The sequence below is a fragment of the Pimephales promelas genome, chromosome 17 (genome assembly GCF_988280905.1).
Source record: "Pimephales promelas chromosome 17, fPimPro1.hap1.1, whole genome shotgun sequence".
Lineage (NCBI taxonomy): Eukaryota > Metazoa > Chordata > Actinopteri > Cypriniformes > Leuciscidae > Pimephales > Pimephales promelas.
Genome location: NC_142785.1, coordinates 14,694,459 through 14,718,124, shown reverse-complemented (window position 1 = coordinate 14,718,124; position 23,666 = coordinate 14,694,459). Strand labels below are relative to the sequence as shown.

The window sequence follows — 23,666 nt, the reverse complement described above, 5'->3', positions numbered from 1 at the left end:
ACCCAACAAAGCCACAATCTCTGGTTTCACAGGCTGCACGACAACATTGCAACCGGCAGGACCCTGGCAGAGTTTTCAAAAAGGTTCGGTTTTAGTGACCTGATACTGTGTTTAGATGAACGACCAAACCGCATAGAAAAAGCTGTGGCTTTAAAAATACCCATGTTCGTGTGCCTTAGTTGCTCTTAAGACCCGTCTGGCTGATTGGTCTGCGACCCAGGTTCGCTGGATGTGCTGGCATATGAATGAAACTACAATTGTTTTTTTATCCCGGTGCTCCTTGGAATTGCAGAATGAGTGGATTTGGCCTGTGATTCCAATGCACTGTGTAAATAAATTCTGTCAATGACTGTTGCATGTTTGTCGAGATTGACTGAATCATCATAATTTGAAATCGCTGCGCTGTGCACTACAACATGGTGTTTTAAAAATGGACCGCTAAGCCCGTGGTGGTAGCAGTGGTGTACTGACATCCAAAACCAAACAAAGACTTCATTGATGATTTTGCCGCTTTTCTGGGGGATTTTATCAAGAATTATGATATATTTTTAATCTTAGGAGATTTTAAAATTCACGTATGTTGTTTTCCAAACTCTTTAGTAGAAGTCTTTTTAACTCTTGTTAATTCTTTTGGGATTGATCAGCTAGTGAAAGGCCCCACACACATTCTTGGTTGTACGCTTGATCTTGTGTTGTCTTAAAGATCTACGATATTTATATTTGGTGTTAGTTTTATGGATCACAAATGGAAATTACTGTAGTTCTGATACTGGGACAGTCTTTTCCAAAGGCCTTTAAAGAGACTTCTAATTTGTGTAACCTAGAATGTCCCCTTGAGTCATTGAGTGCTGAAGACCATCTTACTTCATTTAAAGGGTTAGTTCACCCAAAAATGAAAATTAAGTCAATAATTACTCACCCCCATGCTGTACCAACCCCGTTAGACCTTCGTTCGTCTTCGGAACACAAATTAAGATATTTTTGATTAAATTTGAGAGCTGTATAGCTACCACATTGGCTCCTAAGGGACTGCCTCTTGACGGCCCAAAAAGTCAATGAAGAAAATGTTTAAATATCCCAAGTGACTACCGTGGCTCAACTATATGTTTATCAAGCGACGCGAATACTTTTTGTGCGAAAAAACAAACAAAAATGAGTTTATTCGACTATTTCTTTTCTTCCTTGTAGGCCAGAACGAGACTTCCTTAGATTTCCACGACGCATGCGTGAGAATTGCGATCTGAAGTGGTGTAAGCTGGTGTAAGCAGATCGCAATTCTCGCGCATGCGTCGTGGAAATCTAAGGAAGTCTCGTTCTGGCCTACAAGGAAGAAAAGAAATAGTCGAATAAACTCGTTATTTTTGTTTGTTTTTTCGCACAAAAAGTATTCGAGTCGCTTGATAAACATATAGTTGAGCCACGGTAGTCACTTGGGATATTTAAACATTTTCTTCATTGACTTTTTGATGAGGCAGTCCTTTAGGAGCCAATGTGGTAGTTATACAGCTCTCAAATTTAATCAAAAATATCTTCATTTGTGTTCCGAAGACGAACGAAGGTCTTACGGGGTTGGTACAGCATGGGGGTGAGTAATTAATGACTTAATTTTCATTTTTGGGTGAACTAACCCTTTAATTCTACCTGTATAAAGATTCTGGATATTGCTTCTTTGAAATAAAACTGTTAAATCGAGATCAAAACCTTTGCCAAACAATATTATACGCTCTCTTAAGACAGATTTGTGGAACAGAGATGGAAAAAAAGACAAACTCCAGCTTACGAAATTCTATTATTCATTGTCAGCATTTTCAAAAAGCAGTAAAAGCCGCCAGGACAAAATATTTTTCGGAGGTCATTCCAAACTCTGTTATAAATCCTTCTTCAATGGTTCTGCCAAATTGGTCACAAAAACTTTACAATAATTCTTCTTTATTAACAATATTGCAAATAAGATCGCATATTTAATCTTGTTTGTTTGATCTGTCTGACTTAGTTATTTGCTCCAGTGTTTTGTCTCGGTTTGAAGTTTGAACCCATTTCCTTTGAATGCCTTCAAGAGATAGTCAGTCAGTTACAGCCTACCACTTCCCATCAGGCCAAAATTCCTAGATATCTCTTTAAACAAGTTCTAGATACTGTCGGACCTAGTCTATTTTCCATAGTTAATAAAAAAAAAAAAAAAACTTATCTTGTTATTTTGACATTATACTCTGCATTAAGCCAAATTAAGTGTTCTTATAATGGTTTTCTATGGGAGGAAAATGCTTAACGTTTTCTTAATTAAACACGTTGCATATATATTCTGGGCTCATCTGATTTTTTTTGTACATAGTATAGCCTACTTTATTATGATTTTAGTATCATAATGATTAATAAATGCGATTAGCGATGAGCATGCTGGTCAAGGCTGCTGAGGTGGAATGTAGGGGCCTCTTTTCAGATCCGGCATGCGCCAACCACCAATTCGAGCCTACATGGACGATCTGACTGTCACATCAACATCAGTGACAGGGTGCAGGTGGCTCCTCCGCGGTCTGGAAAGGATCACGGCATGGGCAAGAATGAAGTTCAAACCAGCTAAGTCCAGATCCTTGGTCCTGAGTAAGGGGAGGGTGGAGGACAAACACCGTTTTCGTGTGGATGGAGTCTCTAATCCAACAGTGTCAGAGAAGCCCGTGAAGAGCCTAGGGAAGATCTTCGACAGCACCCTGAAGGACAAGGCAGCGGTGGAAGCAGCCCACATGGAGCCGAAGACGTGGCTATGAGAGGTGGACAAGTCCAGTCTTCCGGGGAAGTTCAAGGCATGGATATATCAGCATGGTATCCTGCCAAGACTCCTGTGGCCACTACTGATTTACGAAGTCCCATTATCCCTTGTGGAGGGCTTTGAACGCAATATCAGCCAATACCTGCGGAGATGGCTGGGCCTGCTGAAGAGCCTGAGCAGCATTGCTCTTTATGGGCACAACAAGAAGTTGCAGTTTCCTTTTACTGGCCTGACCGAGGAGTTCAAAGTCACCAGAGCCAGGGAGGTGTTGCTTTACAGAGACTCAGCTGACACCAGAGTCTCTTCAGCAGGCATCACAGTAAGAACTGGGAGGAAATGGCGAGCGCAAGAGGCAGTCGACCAAGCAGAAGCAACACTGAGACATAGGGTCTTAGTTGGCTCTGTGGCAGTGGAAAGAGCTGGTCTGTGTAGCGTGTGACACGTGGTTAGCGCGTCTTACTAGCGTAACATTTAATAAGGCCAAATGATCAGAAGAAAAGTGCGACTACTGGAGAGAGGAAGACAGCACAACAGGTGAGTGAACAATCAATACAAAGACTTCTTTATGATTCAGTTTGGTTTTTGTATTAAGAGGAAATATACTTTTACATAAAATGTGTGGATTACAAAGATAACAAATCAAATATGATAAATGACAATATTCACACTCTCGTTTTTTTTTTTCAGATACGTGGACTCAGTTTTGGACACTACTCTATTGAACCAGACTCTCACATATTGATGAAAAACAATAAAAGAAATAAAATAAACCTCTGTGTCAAATTCCTTGTAATACAAAAAAGTAAAGAACAATGGGTAATGCTTCTACACTAAGTATTGCAATCAGTAGTTCAAATACTTCAAAATCAAACAAATGAACAATCAGTTTGATTCAGTTCACAGAATGAAGTTCAGAATTTTCACTTTCAGTTGCAAACAAATCACTTTCTCTTTAAAACTTAATAGTCTGTTCAATGTGAATCAGAGACTCAAGATTTGACAATCAGATTCGGTTAACCAGAGTTCGTAACTCGGTCGATGGGTTCAGAGAACTGTTGATTCTTTTAGAATGAATCAGAATCACAAGTAAAAGAAAGAATTCTCCTACCAGTTTGATGGCTCAAAAATACAGTTCAACAGAGAAAATGGTTCCGGTGGCTCGCCATTTACAATCTTCACCTCGTGCGTCCAGCACGAATCAGGGAATCATCACAGAAGAACTTGAATCTCACAATAAACCCAGCCTTGTAAAATACAAGGCAGAACAATAATTAATCCACAGTTAAACAATATCATCGTCAAAACACATGTATGCACTTCAATCAACACATTAAACATAACACTTTAACACTTAATAGCGTACTTCATTAGCTCATTAGCATTCTCACACGTGGGTCAGCTTTAGCCCATGTGCTATCCACTTCGGCTCGCACAGTCTATATAACACTGTTTTGAGTCTCTATCAGATCCGCAGCACATTTTTATATAAATGTCAAGTTAATGCTTGGGTTTTAACTCACCAAGGCGATGAATTTATATATATTTCCTACAAGGAAGTTCATTTGTGGCACATTGATGTTCCACCCATCTGCATCGATCTGTTTCACTAGCCTCCGTCTCATCCGCGTCTTACTCTGGCATCAGCTCCTTCATATTATAGCATCAGTTCAGAAATGCTGTTTTCTGTTGTATTTGATCACTTTTCTCTGAGTTAATCACTTACATGAAGGGGTCTTGAAGATCGCTCCGTGTAGCTGCCTCATCTCACTCGCCCGCTAGTACAGATGGGTGGGGCTTAGCGCACTCCCGCACTTCCTCTGCTGCTAGCTCTTAAAGAGCCCATCACCTCATTTGATATGTGATTTCTTTGTTTCTTTCTTACTTATTTTCTGCTTTCATATTATTTTTTTAGTAGCCTGGATTACCCGGGTTACATCTGGGTACCTACTCAAAACCGCGCTATGACAAAGCCCAAGGACGAGAGAGACGCCAGATGGTACAGGGAGAGATTCGTGCTGAGGTGGAGGAGGAACATCTAAGCAGAACTGTGGCAATGCGCAAACAAGGAACTTGGGCCAATTGGAATCATGCAGTTGCCTGGAAGATCACCTGGACAGAACTATGGAAGTATGAACCCACAAGACTTATGTTCTTGATCCAATCGGTGTATGATGTCCTTCCAAGTGCATCTAACCTTCATATCTGGGGCCTAGCAGAAACACCAACATGTCCTCTGTGCCCGGCTCGTGGTTCCCTGGAGCACGTCCTAAGTTGCTTCCCTAAAGCTCTAGGAGAGGGGAGGTACACGTGGCGCCATAACCAGGTGCTGAAGGTAGTGGCGGACACCATCTGCACCGCAATCCAGGAGTCTAAACATCAAGTCCCAGTGAGGCACAACATCTCCTTTGTTAGGGCAGGGGAGAAACCTCAGGGAGAACGTAAGGCCTCAACTGGACTGCTAGCCATGGGCCGTGACTAGCAGTTGCATGTGGACCTCGGGAGGCAGTTAAAGTTCCCAGAGCACATAGCAAGGATGTCAATGAGGCCAGATCTGGTCTTAACAACTGACTCAACAAAGCAAGTTGTGCTAATGGAGCTTACTGTCCCCTGGGAGGACAGGAAGGGGGAGGCCTTCGAAAGGAAGAAGGCAAAATATCTTGAGCTGGTTGAGTCATGCAGAGGGAGAGGGTGGAGGGCCCGTTGTGAGCCAATAGAACTGGGCTGCAGGGCCTTTTTAAGTCAATCTGAGCATCGGGCATTCGGGCTCCTTGGCATCAGAGGGTTGCATGAAAGAAGAGCCACTAAAAACATCAGTGAGGCCGCAGAAAAAGCCTCAAGGTGGTTATGGATTAAAAGGGGAGAAGCATGGAGTAGCATGGTGTTTGGACACAAACCGGGGACTGATCAACCCCGGTCGCCCAGGTAGGGTCCAGGTGAGGGTGTCTGAAGATCAAAGATCCAAAACACCCTGTGACCCTGGGTCCTTCACTGAAGATGTGTCCAAGCTGCACCTTTAAGGTGTTTCAAAATCTGTAAATGCACACACAATTATCCGCAAACTTGATAAATGTTGCAGATAAGTTTTATGCACGTAAACAAATGCCTTAACATATGTGTGCAAAATTCTGAATTAATGAATGTGCAGCAATTTGTATACAAAGTCTAGGCCTATACGTGTTATAGCCATCAAATAAGCACATTTAGTTTCATATTTGTTCAAATATTACGTTATTTTTTTTCCATATATGTTGATTATGAAAAGTGAACAGCATTACAAAGATGGATGCGCAATATATTGGGAGACGGTGATTACGTTTACATGCAGCCAATAACCCATTCAAAACCAGGATATTAGCAATAACCCGGTCGCGAACGGCCATGTAAACTCAGGCAAAAACCTGAATATGCTCATATCCCGGATTTTAAATACCAGGATATTATACCTGGGGTACCCCTTTTCTAACCCGAATTATTGGTCGCCATATCCCCATAGTGATTTGTGGTCTGCGCATGTTCTATTCGCAAGGAATCATAGCAATATAGCAAATATAGCAGACAGTAATCATGACATGGTGGCGCCGGCGCAGTCAATTGTTGCGCGTGAACTGGAGCGGACCTCATCATAAATAAATCAGCATATGCCTCACAGTCACAGACATGATACATATATCTATATATAGAAAACTTGAAATGCCTTTAAACGAAACGATTCAAAACGAAAAAGAAATAGGCTACTCTCTAAAGTTGTGTATACCGTCTGTCGAATTAACGATGGTGTTGTTATTAAAATATGTCCATTGTTTATTCATACCTAGTTACACATGTGCACAAGTTTGATTAGTAATATATGTTTTATAGGTATTCCTGAAGGCTGGCCAGGGCGTGGCTAAACCGGGACAGGGAGCCTCCAGGGCGGAGCAGAACGTGGACGTGATCAGGGCGGAGCAGGCTGAGGGTGTGGCCAGGGCTGAGCAGGACGTGGCGGAGCAGGCTGAGGGCGTGGCCAGGGTGGAGCAGGTTGAGGGCCTGGTGGAGCAGACTGAGGACATGGCCAGGGAGGAGCAGGATGTGGACGTGGCCAGGGCCGAGCAGGACGTGGCGGAACAGGCTTAGGGCGTGGCCAGGGCGGAGCAGGCTGAGGGCGTGGCGGAGCAGGCAGAGGGCGTGGCCAGGATGGAGCAGACAAGCCCTCGGGCATCCAGGGCGGAGCAGATGAACCCTCGGGCGTCCAGGGCGGAGCTGTTGGACCCTCGGACGTCCAGGGCGGAGCAGGTTGTTCGGGCGACCATGGCGGTGAGGACCCTTCGGACGGTCACGGCGGGGAGGACCCTTCAGGCGGCCACGGCGGTGAAGACCCTTCAGGCGGCCTTGGCTGGGACATTGGGCTCCCCCTAAAAAAATATTTGAGGTGAATCCCCGGATTAGGGGCAGACGGGCACGAACAGTCTCTAGTGGGGTTGTCTCGGCAGGACGAGACTCGGGCAGGGCTGTCTCGGCGGGACGAGACTCTGGCAGGGCTGTCTCGGCGGGACGAGACTCTGGCAGGGCTGTCTCGGCGGGACGAGACTCTGGCTGGGCTGTCTCGGCGGGACGAGACTCTGGCTGGGCTGTCTCGGCCGGACGAGATTCTGGCTGGGCTGGCTGGGCTGAGACGGGACGTGGACAGCCTCTGGCTGGACGGGCTTGACACTTACTGTCTCAGGCGTGGCGGGCATGACGCATACTGCCTTGGGCTCGGCCGATCTAGCGTGAAGTGCGGGCTCGGCTGGACTGGCATTAAGTGCAGGCTTCCTGGGGATGAGGATCAGACGAGGTTGCCTATGGGCTCTATGCACGGCGTTATTTCCGGTGAAGGATTAAGGATGCTCGATAACTTCCGCCGATCATAGAGTCCAATGCAATACCGAGAATTTATATTGAATTTTATACTCCATGGTTATACTAATGAAACGTTAGTCACAAAAACAGATAAAACAGACACCCCTCGTTGTGTTTATGCTTCTTTTTAAAATTATATTAAATAAACATAACTATATATAAAATTACATCTAAACGTATGTACGTTTCGTTTCAAAGACGGGAGGACAGTAAATATTGAAGACTCTGCCATAATCCCGTTTTCTCCGGTTTTTCTCCGCTTTAATCTACACAACCGGAAATGGACGAGCATCCTTACGTCAAATGCGGAACTTATGCGTGCATATAGCCCATTTGGCTGGAGATTCCCCTGAAATGTAGCAGGGTTCATGTTGTCTTGGTCGGTCGATCTGTCACGGTGTGGTGCAGGCAGAAGAACAGGCAGAGTCCAAAAGCTCCAATACAAAGGTTTACTCTAAATCCAAACAGGCACAGACTCAGGTAGCATTAACATCGACCGACAAGGACAGACTGAACAGAGGCCAACTAAATACAGACATGAATCAAACATAACGAGGTGAACACAGGTGACACAGATGAACAGGACGATGAACAGGTGGCTGATTGAGGGAGTGAGTTCAGGTTTGGAGACAAGAGGATCCTGGGAAGTGTAGTGCAGATGACGAAGACAGACTGGTGCAGACGAGGACTGTGACACTGGGTCTTTTTGCCTCCAAAATGTAAAGCTGTAATAATAAAAACGTTCTCTTTGTCCAAATTGCATTAGAAATTGCATTTGTCAACACTTTCTAAATTTACAAATAAAAAATTAATTGGAATGATATTTTTTATGTTAATGTGTTAAAAAAAATTAAACAAAAAATTGTGCTCATTATATGAATGATTTTACTCCATATTTGGATGATTTATTATATTATTTTTAAATTTACATAAATAAATTTAAAAAAAATACACAGCTTTTCATGAAAAATTCACTTTATAAAAGAGCCACATTTCCAACTTTCATTTATGTGGATAACATGGATAATTTGACATGATTTAGTGTAAGATTTTGCCCATCTTTCGGAAAATTCCGTTTTAAAAGTAAAAAAAGTATCACTTTAACCATTAGATGGCTGCAAATGGAGCCGCAGAGCTATAATAATGTAATAATGTTACACTATGATTAGAATCAAACCTGAACAATTTGAAAGTTTGAGTAGTTTGAGTTGAATAGTTTCAGTAGTTGAGTAGTTTCATAGTTTGAGTAGATGATTAGAATCAAACCTTGAGTAGAAAGTTTAAGGTTTATATTTTATTTTAAACATCTGTTTTTCATATAATACTACAAATTTAAAGTCTAACACTTTGTTCCAGAGTTTTATACTAACTTTACATTCTACCCCTTAACCCAGCAGTGATTTGACAAGATGCCACCGGTGTGTTTGGCAGGCCCTCGGTGTCCTAGTATGTGTGCGATCTTTTCCCTCCACAGACGGACGGCAGCAAACTAGGGAATAAACTTGGCTCCCTGGGCGCTTCAGCGCAAAAAAAGAGGCATGTTCCGGCTCAAACAATCCCTGGTGCTATTTAGCAGTTCCAGAAATTGACAAGTCCACTGACCAGCAAAAAACTAAAGTCAGTGGCGCTTTGCGCCTATTCAGATGCTATTTTAAAGCCACACTGTGGAATTTTTGGCCTCTAGGGGCGCTCGACCTGTAACTTTCACCTCTAGCGTCCCAAGAGGCCACAAGCTCCACAGTACTGTCGCAAAATAAAGTCAACAGTCAACTGGTCAGCCTCATGTGTCTTTAGATTGTGTGTGTTTGCAGTGTTTGAGGCGGGCCGGGCAGCCTTGATTCCCTTATAGCAGAGAGAGCGAGCGGGGTGAGCCCCGTGGGGCTTATCATCATGTCTGTGAGTGAATGTGGGCATGGGACAGTGGGCACATTCACAGCACTCTAAACACCATCGGTCTGAGCTGACTGTATGTGTGTTGGTTTATTTTTACAGAAACCGTGGGACATGTGGTATTTAACGTTAGTGTTTGTGGGTACCACTGAGTCGTGGGCACGTTCACTACATTTAATGTAACGTTATATTTGACGTGAGTCAATTTTATTTGAGCGAGCCCTGCACTGAGGCGGGCTGTGTTTGTGTGTAGAAATTAACACTGGGCTGTGGGCATTTTATTACACTCATATTACACCATCGGCTGTGGCCAGAATACCAGAAAATACTACACTGCTTATATGAATTTATCTGAGTTACCTTGGAAACGGCATTTGTGACTTAACATCAAAGTGCTACCTATTACAATACAGTCACACTGTGCCCTGCCACATATTTTGCAATTCTGAGTTTATTTCGCCATTGGTATAAATAGAAATGGGTGGTAAAAGACAAGAAATGTAGTTTTACACTGTCACACTGAAAAAAAGATATTTTAGTCATTTGCTAATCCCGAATCACCTTTTTTAATGCTTTTATTTGTACTTTTAGAATGTTTTAAGCTCTGAAAATTGCAGGATGTTTTAATGGTACAGGAAAAATGCATTTCTCTTGTCATAACTAAGGATAGTACGGTTTCAAATAAAAGACCTAAGAATTTCTAATAGCAACCTATGTGTGGTGCAGCTTCAAGCAAATGATGCTAACTTCAGTGTGAAAGTCTTCAGTGTTGACCTAGTCCAGCTCCACCTCTGTAAATCTAAAGGGTGGAGCTAAACATAATTTGATTAGGGGATAGGGTTAAGGTTATGGTGATGTTGATTCTAGCTAGACACTGACCTTTGCAGCCTCTTGCTTTAAAGGAACAAACACATTGGATAGGATGTACAATATATCTTTATCTCTTAGTCTTTTATGATTACTTTTGAATTTTTGTTTTTCTAATTTCTCATAATTATTTTCTTGTGCCGTCACCTCTACAAGAAAGTCTCCATCTCAAGATTTTTAACATTTTAGGACATTGAAGCAGTAATTTATACTTAAAATAATACAGTAGTCAACATTTGAAGTGGATCGTTTCTATATAGTTATACACAAATTTTGAATGATCTTCAAAGACAACTTCAATTAATGTTTTAGATCCACTTTAAATATTCAGTACTGTAATAAACTACACTCTGCTAGTTTTCAACATCACTTCATCTCATGCTTCCAGCTCTTCCAGTCTTTACCTGATTGATTTACTTGTTGACTTTTTGGTAACACACTGTGGTTATGAGAGGCACTGTAGTGGTGAGAGGTTTAGCATGGCCAAAACTAGAATTCCTGGCAATTGCGCTGGTGTAGGCCAGATGGTTGATTATGTTTATTATAGCTCCACCCTGTGGCTGAGTCTCAAAATGTTTGACACACTGCCTCATCTCTCTGCAATTTTAAAATGGTCAGCCATTTTAAATGTTTAATCATTTCTAAATAAGGGTATTACGCCTTTTTATCCACAAAAAATGTGCATAATGATACACAATTTTGTGTGAACCGTCACTGCTTGGATTCATAAAAAGGACAAGTCAGGTTTCAGTTTTGTAGCCGTTTATTACAACTGAAACAGGGTTTGACAGAAGATGAATGTTCATTTTTTAGTCTCCTCCTCTTTAGACAGAGTCTTAATGATCTCCTCTTTCTTGGCCTGCAGGCGCTCTTCACGGCGCTTACGGGCCTCTCTTGTCCTAGTGCGACGAGCCTCAGCCTGGTCACTATAAAGGAGCAAAAATACAGCCCATCCTCACATTACTGACTTACATTTCATTATTTCATTTATTAATTTATTCAAATACTATTCACCTTATTCTAGAGCAGTGAGAAAAAAAAAAGGTTAAATTACTGCCAGAGCAGTTTTACTTACGACAGCAGCTTCTTGCGAGCCTTATCAGCCTTCAGTTTGTGGATATGCTCCATGAGGATACGCTTGTTCTTGAACACATTTCCCTTAGCTCTGAGGTACAAGCTGTGGTACCTGAACAAGAAAAAGATAACAGAAAGGCTGATGTCAGCTGATATTTGAAGCATCAAAATTTCAGAACAAGGCCCGATACCAATACTTTCATTTTTGGTACTTGCCGATGACTGTATTTTCACTGCATTTATAATTTTAACATATATAAGGTAGAGAAACCAAAAGAATATGAATTTTTGTTGATTTAATATTTATCAAATACACCGATCAGGCATAACATTATGACCACTGACGGGTGAAGTGAATAACAGAGATCATCTCTCCATCACGCCACCTGTTAGTGGGTGGGATATACCAGGCAGGAAGTGAACATTTTAATTTAAACTATTCTCCCCAAACAAAACATACCTGGCAACCTCTTGGGAATAAGACAAGATGGAATTAGACAATTAAAATGCTTAGAAATCTTAATGAATAAATATGAATTAGTTGGCAACATGTTTAAGTTCAGATGAGTCTCCTGACCATTCATGAGCACCATGAATTTAGCAGAAAGTCCGGGGACAGCAACAGAATAAGGGGACGCTCACAAGATTTAGGACTAGGAGAGCTAACTACTTCCCCCAAACAGACCATAAAGTAACCTACTGGGATTAAAAATAAATGAAGGATGAATTAAGCAGCCAGCGCATCCAGGTGCAAATTAACTTAGCAGAAGCAAGTCAAGTAAGATTTAGCAGATGAGACTTTCTTTTAATTGACACGAATAGTAGGGCTGACTTCGAATAGTCGAGGATTCGATGAGGTCTGATTCGACTATGAACGTTATAGTCGAATACTACACGGCCAGTTCAACCTCGTATAAATCAGGTTACACGCGTCTCCCGTTCACGAGTGCACACTCTTAAAAGACACTTGAACAGACACACTGTCCCCGGCACTGCGCGCGTCACAGAATGTTCATCAAGCGCTCCCCGTTCACAGTAACAGGGTCGTCTCATTCAAAACAGCCAGCCGTTGCTGTCAGCGAGCCACCGCACATTGAATACACATATGAGTCAGGCTGCAAAGTTGCATGCCCGCCCCAGCGCGCTCACACCTCACCTCTGACGCCGCGCACTCGCTACATTCCCAGCACATCTGGATGCATAACGCAAACCCGATAATTGCTTTGGGATGTGTGATCGGCGGTCTCTATAAAGGCCGATCCAGAAAAGCCGATCAGATGACGCAAAATTCACGAGACAATTTTTTATGCCCTGGTAAAAATGGCTTCAGCAGACAATTCTACAAGGTATGTGAAAAAGCAATTCACTACACTGAAAAAAGTGATTTTGTCGAGTGGTAAATATAATCTGTGGAAACCATATAAAATGTACATGATTATTGCAGGCAGCCAACGAATGCTAAAGTAATGGGTAAATTCTACATATGCTACCCATTCATCAACAGTAAGAATCATCACATAGAAAAATGGAGTAAAATATACCCCCAAAACGTGAGTTTTTTGCTTTAAATTGCGCATGCGTAGGCCCGCGGTTTCTTTTTGAGTGAGTGTGGGGCGTGGGCGACGCTGGATCCTCTCTCTGGCTGCCATCGAACAGCAGAAGTGAAGGTAAGCTATTAACATAGGAGTGCATATATATATATATATATATTTAATTATGAGACATTACACTTCGCTTTTATTGGGCTTTCGTTTGTTTAACATGTCATTACTTGAAATTAAAGTTTGAATCTGTCGATGGCGTCACCATGGCGGAACACATCAAGCCGACGGTCGGCCGTTGGGCACAGATTTCAAAGTTACTATCAGATTTAATGTGATTACCTTGACAAATGATACATTATTAAACATATATAAGACTCAGGTTTCAGTATTTGACCACTGTTTCTGAGAAACTTATAGTGACCATATTAATTAATTTCAGGAGTATGCAATAAAAAACAGTCGATGGTGTTTTTAATATGAATTATGTGCGTCATTCATCCGCTCCCATTCATAAATACCTCTGTCGTCGTCATGACAGAGCTCGACCAAACAAGTGCTTTCAGCTCAAAAATATGCAGATTCTGAGAAATATTTATTGATTATCATAGGTTTCTGTCAGATTTCTGTATAACGTTAGAGGAATTATATTTATTGAATACACCAAAATGGGCCGATGTAATCATAGCGCTGGATACTCCTCGGATGTAGTGTGTTTTCAATACACACTGGCAGCCGGCGGGCGTCGTATGCACATAATTTATAACGCTACTACATAATATATCACGAAGAAGAGCCACATGACCTGTGACACCTGAAACCACAACAAAGTTTCCAAAGATCGCTGAATACTTGCAGATAACATGATTGCAACGATATATGACGCATTATTTGTGTTCTTCAAGCCATGCAGATAACTTCATAATATATTACATTTATAATGTAAGTTACTGTTAATCGATATAATCTTGATAGTCCAGAATACTATAAAATACAATATTTTATGTCCGTTTTTTTATCCGAAGCCAAGTCAGATCACAGAAGGTTATTTAAAGCATCGACATGCATTATAAAGTAATTTTGGAGCAAAAACATGGTTTTATAATCTCATAAATTGTAGTGTATTGATGTGTGCTAAGCTAACATGCTACCTAACCCTCAGAATGCACCTGCCATCTATAGCTGTTATATTTGTTTTTTTTTTAAATAGGATGTTTACTGAAATGTTTCTTTTTTTAATTTACAGTTGATAGCCTACAGTGTCAACAGAAGTGAAAACGGATCAAAGAAATTGAAGTGGTCAGCCTCAGCCCCTCTGTGGGTGTGTTTATTCTAAAGTGGCCAGCATTATTCACTGAAGCTCAGGTGAGAATTTCTTGTAATTTTTACTTACCACTAGTATACATTCATGTGAATACTATGAGAGCTGGTCTTTAATTTAAAATGTAAATTTTGGTCATTTAACTTCCTAGATCAAGGAGGAGTTTAGACGCATCACAACATATTCCTTGGAGGAGACATTCACACGAAAGCTTGATGAGTACTCACGAGGTCTTTTGCGGCTAATGCGCGCCAAAGGAGAAGTAGCTGGTTGCAAGATGTGTCCTCTGCTGGACACTTTAAATGACGTATGTAATTTTATTTTTTCACAAATATGTAATTATTGATATGAGTGAATTAAAACTAAAGTAATTTGTAAACAATTGATTTGTTGTGCGCAAAGTTGAGCTCCTTACCAACTTAAACCTTTTAACATCAATGTGTGAATTCGGTCTTATCCATCTATTTTCTTTACTGCTTTGTCCGTTCGGGTCACAAGATTTTTGAGCCAACCCAGCATTTATCAGGTGAAGGGGCAGTGTTCATTCTGGATAGGTCGCCAGTCTGTTGCAGGGCCGTAATTCGGTCTTACTATATGTAAATCACTCCCCACTTCGCTAACATTCTAACATCACTAAATTGTATCTCCCTACAGACACAGAACATTGAGAAACATGAGATGCTGTTGTCTGCTGCCTCATTAAAGACAAGACTACCTTGGTGAAAATCAAGAAGATCTTTTCCATTACTACCAGGTATGTCATATTCATAACAGATTTTTGATTAACTCAAAGGATCCTCCTCTCTTCTTGTATCCACCTTCTCCTTTTGCCTTCCACTCCCCCTCTGCTCTCCTTTTAGATAAACTGAAATATATTGAAACAGCATCTTACATTAAATAAAAATGTGCATGCTTTTTGTTTGTTTTTTACATGTAGGAATGTGAAGACTACACAGACAAAAACATGAAGGTGATTGTGAAGCACAATGTCATGGCTGAGGAGGATCCAGATTTGTCTATTGTGATCGAGGGAAACCAAGTAATGGAATCACAGAGTTTAGATACAACAAAATGTGATTGGACTTCTTCCAGTACTGCTCTGATCTCCTCGCTTCTAGTTTCATTTTCTACTCTCTCCTCCTCCTAAAACAGCAATGTTTTATTATCCAACATTATTGAAACAACATTTGATAGTCCAGTGAGTTAACATGTTCATTACTTGAAATGTTGTGTAAAGTTATTGTGCTGCACTGTATTTTGAGTGTTTCATATGAATTTTTGGATTAAAAACATTGATCTGATGAACCATGTGAATGTCTTTATTGTGGGGGGTACATTTTACCTTCTCTGAATAAGTAATTAGCTTTGATTTGAATAGATAATTTTTACCTAATTTTAATGAGTAAGTAGCTGTTGATAAATGGAGGTAATTGTTACCCAATTTATGCAAGTATTTAATAGCTTTTTACTTCAGATAGTTTATACTCACTAATATGGATTAAATTTACCCCACCAAAGTCGATGCAAATTGTTACCTCACATTTTTTGGGTAAATTCTATAGATTAGTTTTTACAATGTAGCAATCCATCTGCAATGTGTGTACCACGCCACTGTCTGCTTGTCAAACTGTGCAGCCTCTTTGATCAACCCGTAAAATCACCGGATAGAATAGAGTCCGTCCGCAACGGCGATTGATTGAAGCGCGCGTCTGAGTGAAGACTGCGTGAGCTACAGACAACACCGTATCCACTGATCGCCGCGGCAACGAGCGCTCCGCTTGAGTTCAAAAACAAACAAACATTTTAGCGCTAGATTTCGATTTGATTTTGAATCCTCTGCTAGTAAACTGGAGATGTTTTATTTGTATAAGGTACATCCGTGCCTCAATGTTACAAAAAATGGTGGGGGACAAACAATATCGATCCTTAAAGGGGTAGGACACGACTTCTCTAGCTCTAAACAAATCAATCTAACCATGTGACCAGCAGTGGTGGCTTTCTTAATCGGTTTAAATTAAAATAATTCAGCAACGGTTCTTGCAAACATAATTTTTTTTTTTTTAACCAAAATATCGCTTTGGGAGAGAAATTAATCCAATTATCTCTACTCTCCCTTTCTCTATCTCTCTTCCTCTCTAAATGACCACAAAATCCAACCAAGCATCCCAGAAAAAAGTTATAGATACAGATTAGGCTTGGGCGGTATTACGGTAATATCGTATACCGCGGGATCTAAAAATAGCAACGGTATCATTTTCAATATCGTCATACCGTCAAAAAAAACAAAAAAAACAATGCACTTAAATAGGAGACAAGGAATCCTTGTCTCCTATATAAGTGCAATGTTTTAAATACAATTTATTTAATGGCTAAAATGCTTATATCTGGTTCTCATGACGTGACAGTGTGGTGACGAGAGAGTGGGGGAGAGAGGGCAAAGATTGCAAGTTGTGCACCGACTTGGTCTCGAAGAAGAACGCGACTTCTGCAGTTTGGCAGGGATGGGCATTTCAAGCAAAAATAATATTTAAAGATTGCCTGGTATTATTCGATTATTATTTGAAAATTGTGCCCCACCACCACATGCACGCCACATGCATGTAGTCTACAGCGGGGCGGACCGTGTGACGCTTAAATATAAGCTAGGGTTGAAAAAAAAACGTATTCCTTTCATATTTTTTTAATAATATGATGTTTTTCTATGTATGTTGATTTTATGAAAAGGGAACTTCATGAGATGACTAAGATAAGATCATAAAATGCGCAATATCGGAAAACATTTGGAATGGGTCAGTCAGACATGATTATGACCACTTATTACGTTTTGTTTTGTAGAAATCCTTTCTTTAAAACGAATTTCGTTTTGAATAAATTGCATCTTCATTTTAAATTTTTTTTCATCAACGAATTTCCTGGATTAATTAATAATAAGCAAATATAGTGATCAGGACACGCGCCGGCGCGTGACTGGAGCGCGACTCATACATGAACTGAACCTCGCATATAAGAAACAAGATCTGAGAAGTGTAGTAAGCTTGAAATGTCTTCTTTAACAATCGAAAAGAAATTAGCTGCTCTCTGCTTATGTTTAGGCTAATTCATATGTAGTGTGCATTACTCTTTATTCGCGTTCACTACCGCAAAGATGCGAGTTTGCATGCAATCTTTATCTTTGCAGCAATTGACATAGAAAACACGTTGGGTCAGTCAGACATGATTATGACCAGTTATTACGTTTTGTTTTGTACAAAGCCTTTCTTTAAAACTAATTTCGTTTTGAATAAATTGCATCTTCATTTAATTATTTTTTTCATCAACGAATTGCCTGGATTAGGCTAATAAATAAAAAGCAAAGATAGTAGCCTAATCAGGACACGCGCCGACGCGTGACTGGAGCGCGATTCATACATGAACTGAAACTCGGCATATAAGATACATGTCTTAATGATCTGAGAAGTGTATATATATGTAAGCTTGAAATGTCTACTTTTAAACAAAACATTACAAGCTAAAAGAAATGGGCTGCTCTCTGAGCTATAGGCTTATTCATATGAAGTGTGCATTAGGCTACTCTTTATTCGTGTTTTCATACCATGAAGATGCCAGTTTGCATCGTCAATGCAATCTTTATCTTTGCAGCAACTGACATAGAAAACACTAGTTTATTAATAATTTTTTTTATCTCGGCTCTACTCGGCTCGCGTCGAGAGCTCGTGGCGCGTGATCTTCAGAAATGCGCTGCCCTCTCTAGAGGAAGTATCACCACTCTGCTCACATTCTCTGGTGTGAGACAATGCATCTCCTGTTTTCTAATAGTTGATTGACAGCTTTTAGATGCATTATTGGAACCGACACTCTCTGGTTGAACGTGTCATCATGTGTGATGCCGTCTGAGCCTTATCTCGTAATTTTTAATTAGTCACGCGGTAACCGCGGTAAAATAGGGAGGAGGTTTGACGGTATGAAAATTTGGATACCGCCCATGCCCAATACAGATATGGAAGTTATGGTAGTTATTTGTATTTTTGTTGCTGTGCACTCAACAACCTCTAGTACTTTAAGTGTATAAGAAAAACTGATGGCTGTCAGACTCAGAACATTATTTTGGCTATAGCCTTTTTGTTGCAGATTTTAGTTTAACGTGGTCTAAAGCTAAATTTAAAGACTCAGATGTTCTGTCTTTTACTTATTTTATTTTATATTCTACAGGAAAGTTATGTCAAGCCCTTAGCTATTCACAATAACCAAGCACAAGCTGCTATAAGTTAATATGCTGGACATGTTGCTTGCAAATAAATACACAGGTGTAAATTCATGATACATTGTCTTCTCTTAAATGTAATACTTAATGTACATTGTTGTTAAATATAGTTTAATAATAATGCTACATGATAAATAGAAGGCTTCAAATGGACCCTGTAATCAGTGATCGGTATCGGGTGATACAGCTTCCAGTAATCGGTGATCGGCCCCAAAAATCCTGATCAGAGCACCCCTACTCTGCTCTCTGCTTGCTGTTGTCTGTTGTCAAGCACTATACAGTGGAAATCGGAAGCAGTTTAACGAGTACACAAATGCAGGATCGGGCCCGATACTGATATCTGTGCATCCCTAATTAAGAGTCCCTTGCACACCGAATCCAAAATTCTCATCCAAAATTCAAACGTTGAATTAATACAACCTCACATTTTATCAATCACTGCCTCCGAAACTTTCGTGCGTCATAAAAAAAAAAATTGGATCGGGGTTGATTTTCTGCGTTTTTCACATCCGTAGCCTTTTGAGAGATGTTCTGACAATTCAGAGCCATCGAATGACGAATACGAGAAAACGCATATGAAAATTTCGGACACGTGTGCAAGGATCTTAAAGCATAAAGACAGCAAATATATGACTTACATGTGCCTGTCAATCTTCTTGGCTTCCCTGTAACGACGCAAGAGACGACGTAGAATTCTCATGCGACGCATCCAGCAAAGCTTCTCTGGCATTCGGGCATTAGCTGTACCCTTCCTCTTACCTGAGATAAGATTGAAACAAGCCAATCAACCACTGAAAATTAAAATGACATGTCACCGGTTTAAATTAAAAACCAAAGAAAAAAAAATACATAGAAACATTAATATTTAACTTACCGATACCCATGTGTCGGCCCTTACGACGTGCCAGCGTGTTCTTGCGGCATCGGGCACGAGAGTGAACAGTTACAGGCTTCTTTATGATCAGACCATCCTTTACCAACTTACGAATTTGCTGGCCTAACAAACAAGAATCAATATGGTTAAATAAAGCACACTGATTCCTCAGCTAAAGTAATGAGCAAGCGATCAGCTGTCATCACCAGGCTTGTTTGGAATGCTAAACACCTCACATTTAATGTACTCCGTTTGCTGAATTAACCCTTCTGTCAATTTCCTAACTGCACTCTGCTGTCAAAAACATAGTAATAATGAACAATTAAATAAATAGCATAGTCCTCACTGTAAGACCTATCCTTGGCTCGAATTGCTGTAACTTTTGATTACTTTATTCTATTACCACAAAATTTGACCCGGATACAGGTCACATGTAGAGGAACTTCTTTTAACCATCTAGTCTAAAAGGAAAGAACCCCTCTAAAGACTTGTATAACCAGTGGTAATAGTGGGATTGGCAGGTGGGGGAACCCTACAACTTTTTGGGACAAGAGTGTCATTTAATGGTTTTATTTTGCTCCATCTACATCTACACTGACATGATGATGATACAATGTTAAAATTGCTGAACACCAAAATGTGGAACACAACCTTGTTTTTCACATTGTAAATTCAAACATAAAAATGGGAAGTCCAAAACTGACTCAAATTTAAGACCAAAATGGCTAAAGACAACTATAAACGGAAATAAATCACAATCACAATTATGGAAATTTGACATTTATTAGCTTACTTCACCTTCGACTTTTAACTCCACTGCAAAATCCACTTGCTCTGGCTAAAACAGCAACTGTCAGGGGCAGACTGGGACAAAAATTCAGCCCTGGCACCGTAGCCATGCCAACCAACATTAGAGCTCCTGGGACTCCAGACTGGTGCAGCGCACAGTGACATTCATTAACACTCGAGCCACCGGCCTCACTCAATTTCCACAGCTCATGCCCTGCTCTTTACCGCAACATTAAAGCTGCAATGTGTAAAGACTTTGAGTATCTATTAACAGAAATGCAATATGACATTCATAACTATGTTTTCAGTGGTGTATAAAGAACTAACTAAATAAACCGTAATAGAATGAGACATTTATATCTACATAACCATGGGCACCCCCTTCTATGAAGGTCGACATATTGTGACGTCATGTTTCTACCGTAGCCGAACGCGAACAAACATCGCTACAGAGTGCGTTCCCTTGCAAGAGAAGCCGCAGAAACCTAGAAGCTAACCATACACACCTTGAGTAGTGACTTTTTCCTGGTCAGTGGTGCAAAATATGTAGTTGGATTGTTTCATGTAACTTAGTTTTTCTCCTTCGCTGTGTTATGGCTTTGCTATGTGGGGATAAATGTGCTTATTACTTTCGTGAGACAGCTGATTAATATTCTTATCATTGACCGTAAAACAGTATGTTACAAGAATCACTAACCCGTCGATTGCGGTCGACAAGCCGATCTTTTCCTTTTTTAAAATTGACTTGTGTCGTTCTTTGTTCATGTCTGCCGTCTGTATAGATGACGCGATTGGCCTGACTAGTTTGGTTTTTCCAGCTCAAAAGTCAACTGAGAGTTGCTAGACTACACTGGCTAAGGGGAGTCTAAATTTCTAAGCTAGTCTTAAGCATGAGGGCTTGTGACAATTTATTGTATTGACTTAATATAAGCAATGGTAAATGTTTCTTGATGCTTTTGTGACCTGACATAAGAAATATATAAATAAAAACCTTACGGGAATTGGCATTTGCAATCTCATTGGTTTCATTGGGGTCCAGCCAGACCTTCTTCTTGCCACAGCGCAAGACACTGGATGCCAAGCGCTTCTGCAGTCTGAGCATGCTGAAAGATCAAATATTAAAATTAAAACTCATCTCATGTTCTTTTATTTAGAGAGGTAAATAAACACAGAAAGTGTGACAATTAAGTATTAAAAAGGAAAGAAAGCATAAATTATTAAGAATCAATTAATTTTAAGCAGATGTATGGAATTTTGTTTTACGGCACATTAAAGAGCCACAAAATGGTATTTATTGTTTAAATTTCTCTAAAACAAAAAGAGAACACATTTGAAAGTTGAGAAAGTTGTTTCATATCAAAAGTAACTTGTTCTGTCCTGCCTATCAGCATGTTGTCAGTGTCCTCTTTGCTTCACAACGTATTTTTCACTAAGTGAAAACATGGTGTGGTGTGAGAGCAGCGTGACTTGTTGGACATAGCAACAGTAACTAAAGGGGGTGGATCATTATGAATGGTCAATAAAACGATAACTATAAATACATTTGTATAATAAATAATTTCCTTGATAAATCAATATCAAGAGTTAGAATGCGCAATTTACTTTACTTCCTGAACAAGCACGCACACGTGTAATATATCTATATATATAAACATGTTTGAATCATTTTTTACTATGATTTACAGAAGACCCAATAAAATGTAATTTGGTGTAATTATTTACGTATCAAAAAATTCTTATTAGGCATAGGCTACTTATAACAAGAATCATTTGGTGACATATATTAAAAAGACTATTTTACAGTGCAACCACAAATACTAATCAATTCTAATTTTTAAAACTTTAAACTTTGCTAATATCCTTCATACCAGTAGGTTTTGCCCATTTGTCAGAAGTTTTTGTAAGGATAAATACTTGGTGTCACCAAGTATGATAACTATAATGATAATACTAAAGAAAAAAAAAAACATTCTAAGCTACAGCCAATCAGAATCCGGTAGGTTTACTTCAGAGTTGTTCAGCGCATGCTAGCCCATTTGGCTTTATGCACAGCTGCACTACATCCTGAACTTCAGCCAGCTCCTTGTCCCCTGTCTGCCATTATTGGACAAATTGATTAATTCAAGTGTGTCCGACCTCAGTAGTCACGGCAACAATAATCAGACACACTGGAATTAATCAAGTTTGTCCAATAATGACAGACAGGAAAAAAGGGGCTGGCTTAAGTTCAGGAAGTAGTGTAACTGTGCATAGATTGTGCTCAATATTACATTGTAGTTATATCCATATATGAAACACTATTAAAACAAGGTAATGTTTATTGTATTATATGTGTGTCTATGCTATAATGTATGTCTATAGTAAAACACAGATTATATATATTACATTTCAAGCTATGTGGAAGCAAAATGACTAAAGAAAAAATTTACATACACAGCCATGTTAACTTTGGAAGCACAGACTATTAAGTTTATGTATGGTTGCCGAAGTGCTGGATGATTAACGTTACAGACATAGCTGCTAGCATGTTAAATTATTAGCAAAAATTCTGGGAACATTAGGACAAAGTTGCAAACCTAAAAAGAACATTCAATTTCCGTATTTCCCAAACGTTTCTAGCCAACCAAAAATCGAGCCTCAAAATACATTTTTTGTGGTATTTACGAACATTCTGGTAACTTAACGTAAAAAGTTGGGTTTTAAGTAACGTTAAATAATTGGCATGCGAACATCAGTTGATTACGAGCGATTGTTTATTAAAACAGTGCCAGTTATGACACGTTACTTCACCATGTAAAATTACTAACTTACTATATATACACACAACATGCCACAGTATTAACTGGGTGTTAGAGGTAAGTTAACGTTCGTTTTTTGCACCATATAACGTTAACGTTAGCTTAAACAGCGGGAACAAGTTCTATTTTAGGCAGTCAAAACATTTCTTTAGAAACGTATTTATTAACTTAAAAAGTCCAGCTGTGTTGATAAATGAGAGTTTAGTCTGATTATTTGGTCCGAGCACGAGACAACGTGGAACACTAACTTGACTAAACGAGCAGCAGCCTAAAGCTTTTTAAAACCCATTACAAAGGCAGAACCCATGGACTTGGGATGATATCCATAAAACAATGCCTTCACTTCAACATTTTTGTCAAAACATCAGCGAATAACATCATAATTTCAGGGGCTTTAGTTATGTCTGCACAACTGGGCCTTGAAATCTTACCTCATTGCGGTGGATCGCTGAGAGAAAAGAACGACAGCAGAGAGCGCTATAGTATACCATTATAAAGGAAGGGTATTTCACCCAAATCATCAGGGTTCATACCTCATTAAAGATACATTGCTCTGCAAAGGAATAATAAATTATGTTTCACGATCCTTACATTCACATTTAATAT

The 23,666-nt window shown here is 39.9% G+C and overlaps 1 protein-coding gene and 2 long non-coding RNA genes across 5 annotated transcripts; 1 reads left to right on the top strand and 2 right to left on the bottom strand.

Moving 5' to 3' along the window:
• Positions 1-1,852: 1,852 nt before the first annotated feature.
• Positions 1,853-6,346, bottom strand: LOC148971497 (uncharacterized). Of its 2 annotated transcripts, XR_016147045.1 has the most exons (3): positions 4,491-6,343; positions 4,288-4,414; positions 1,853-4,011 (listed from the first exon to the last, which is right to left on the bottom strand). It is a non-coding gene; the product is annotated as an uncharacterized LOC148971497 (long non-coding RNA). The 2 variants fall into 2 exon arrangements; XR_016147044.1 differs by having other exon boundaries at positions 4,288-6,346.
• A 4,801-nt stretch (positions 6,347-11,147) lies between these two features.
• LOC120488799 (large ribosomal subunit protein eL19) lies at positions 11,148-23,649 on the bottom strand. Its single transcript, XM_039685452.2, has 6 exons — positions 23,492-23,649; positions 21,259-21,365; positions 19,474-19,596; positions 19,238-19,358; positions 11,478-11,588; positions 11,148-11,328 (listed from the first exon to the last, which is right to left on the bottom strand). Exons 1-6 carry the CDS (start codon positions 23,494-23,496, stop codon positions 11,205-11,207), a joined length of 591 nt encoding a protein of 196 aa, XP_039541386.1. The 5' UTR covers positions 23,497-23,649; the 3' UTR covers positions 11,148-11,204.
• On the top strand, positions 13,096-15,639 carry LOC148971496 (uncharacterized). Of its 2 annotated transcripts, XR_016147042.1 has the most exons (5): positions 13,189-13,959; positions 14,264-14,382; positions 14,490-14,645; positions 14,993-15,092; positions 15,276-15,639. It is a non-coding gene; the product is annotated as an uncharacterized LOC148971496 (long non-coding RNA). The 2 variants fall into 2 exon arrangements; XR_016147043.1 differs by lacking the exons at positions 13,189-13,959; positions 15,276-15,639 and adding an exon at positions 13,096-13,143 and having other exon boundaries at positions 14,993-15,110.
• Positions 23,650-23,666: the final 17 nt, after the last annotated feature.

What these genes read in the sequence shown, in the direction of transcription:
- LOC120488799 (XM_039685452.2), bottom strand. An exon ending in GATTGCAAATGCCAATTCCC is followed by an intron (nt 19,597 to 21,258) that starts GTAAGGTTTTTA and finishes CTTGTTTGTTAG; the next exon opens with GCCAGCAAATTCGTAAGTTG. An exon ending in GCTCGCAAGAAGCTGCTGTC is followed by an intron (nt 11,329 to 11,477) that starts GTAAGTAAAACT and finishes GCTCCTTTATAG; the next exon opens with TGACCAGGCTGAGGCTCGTC.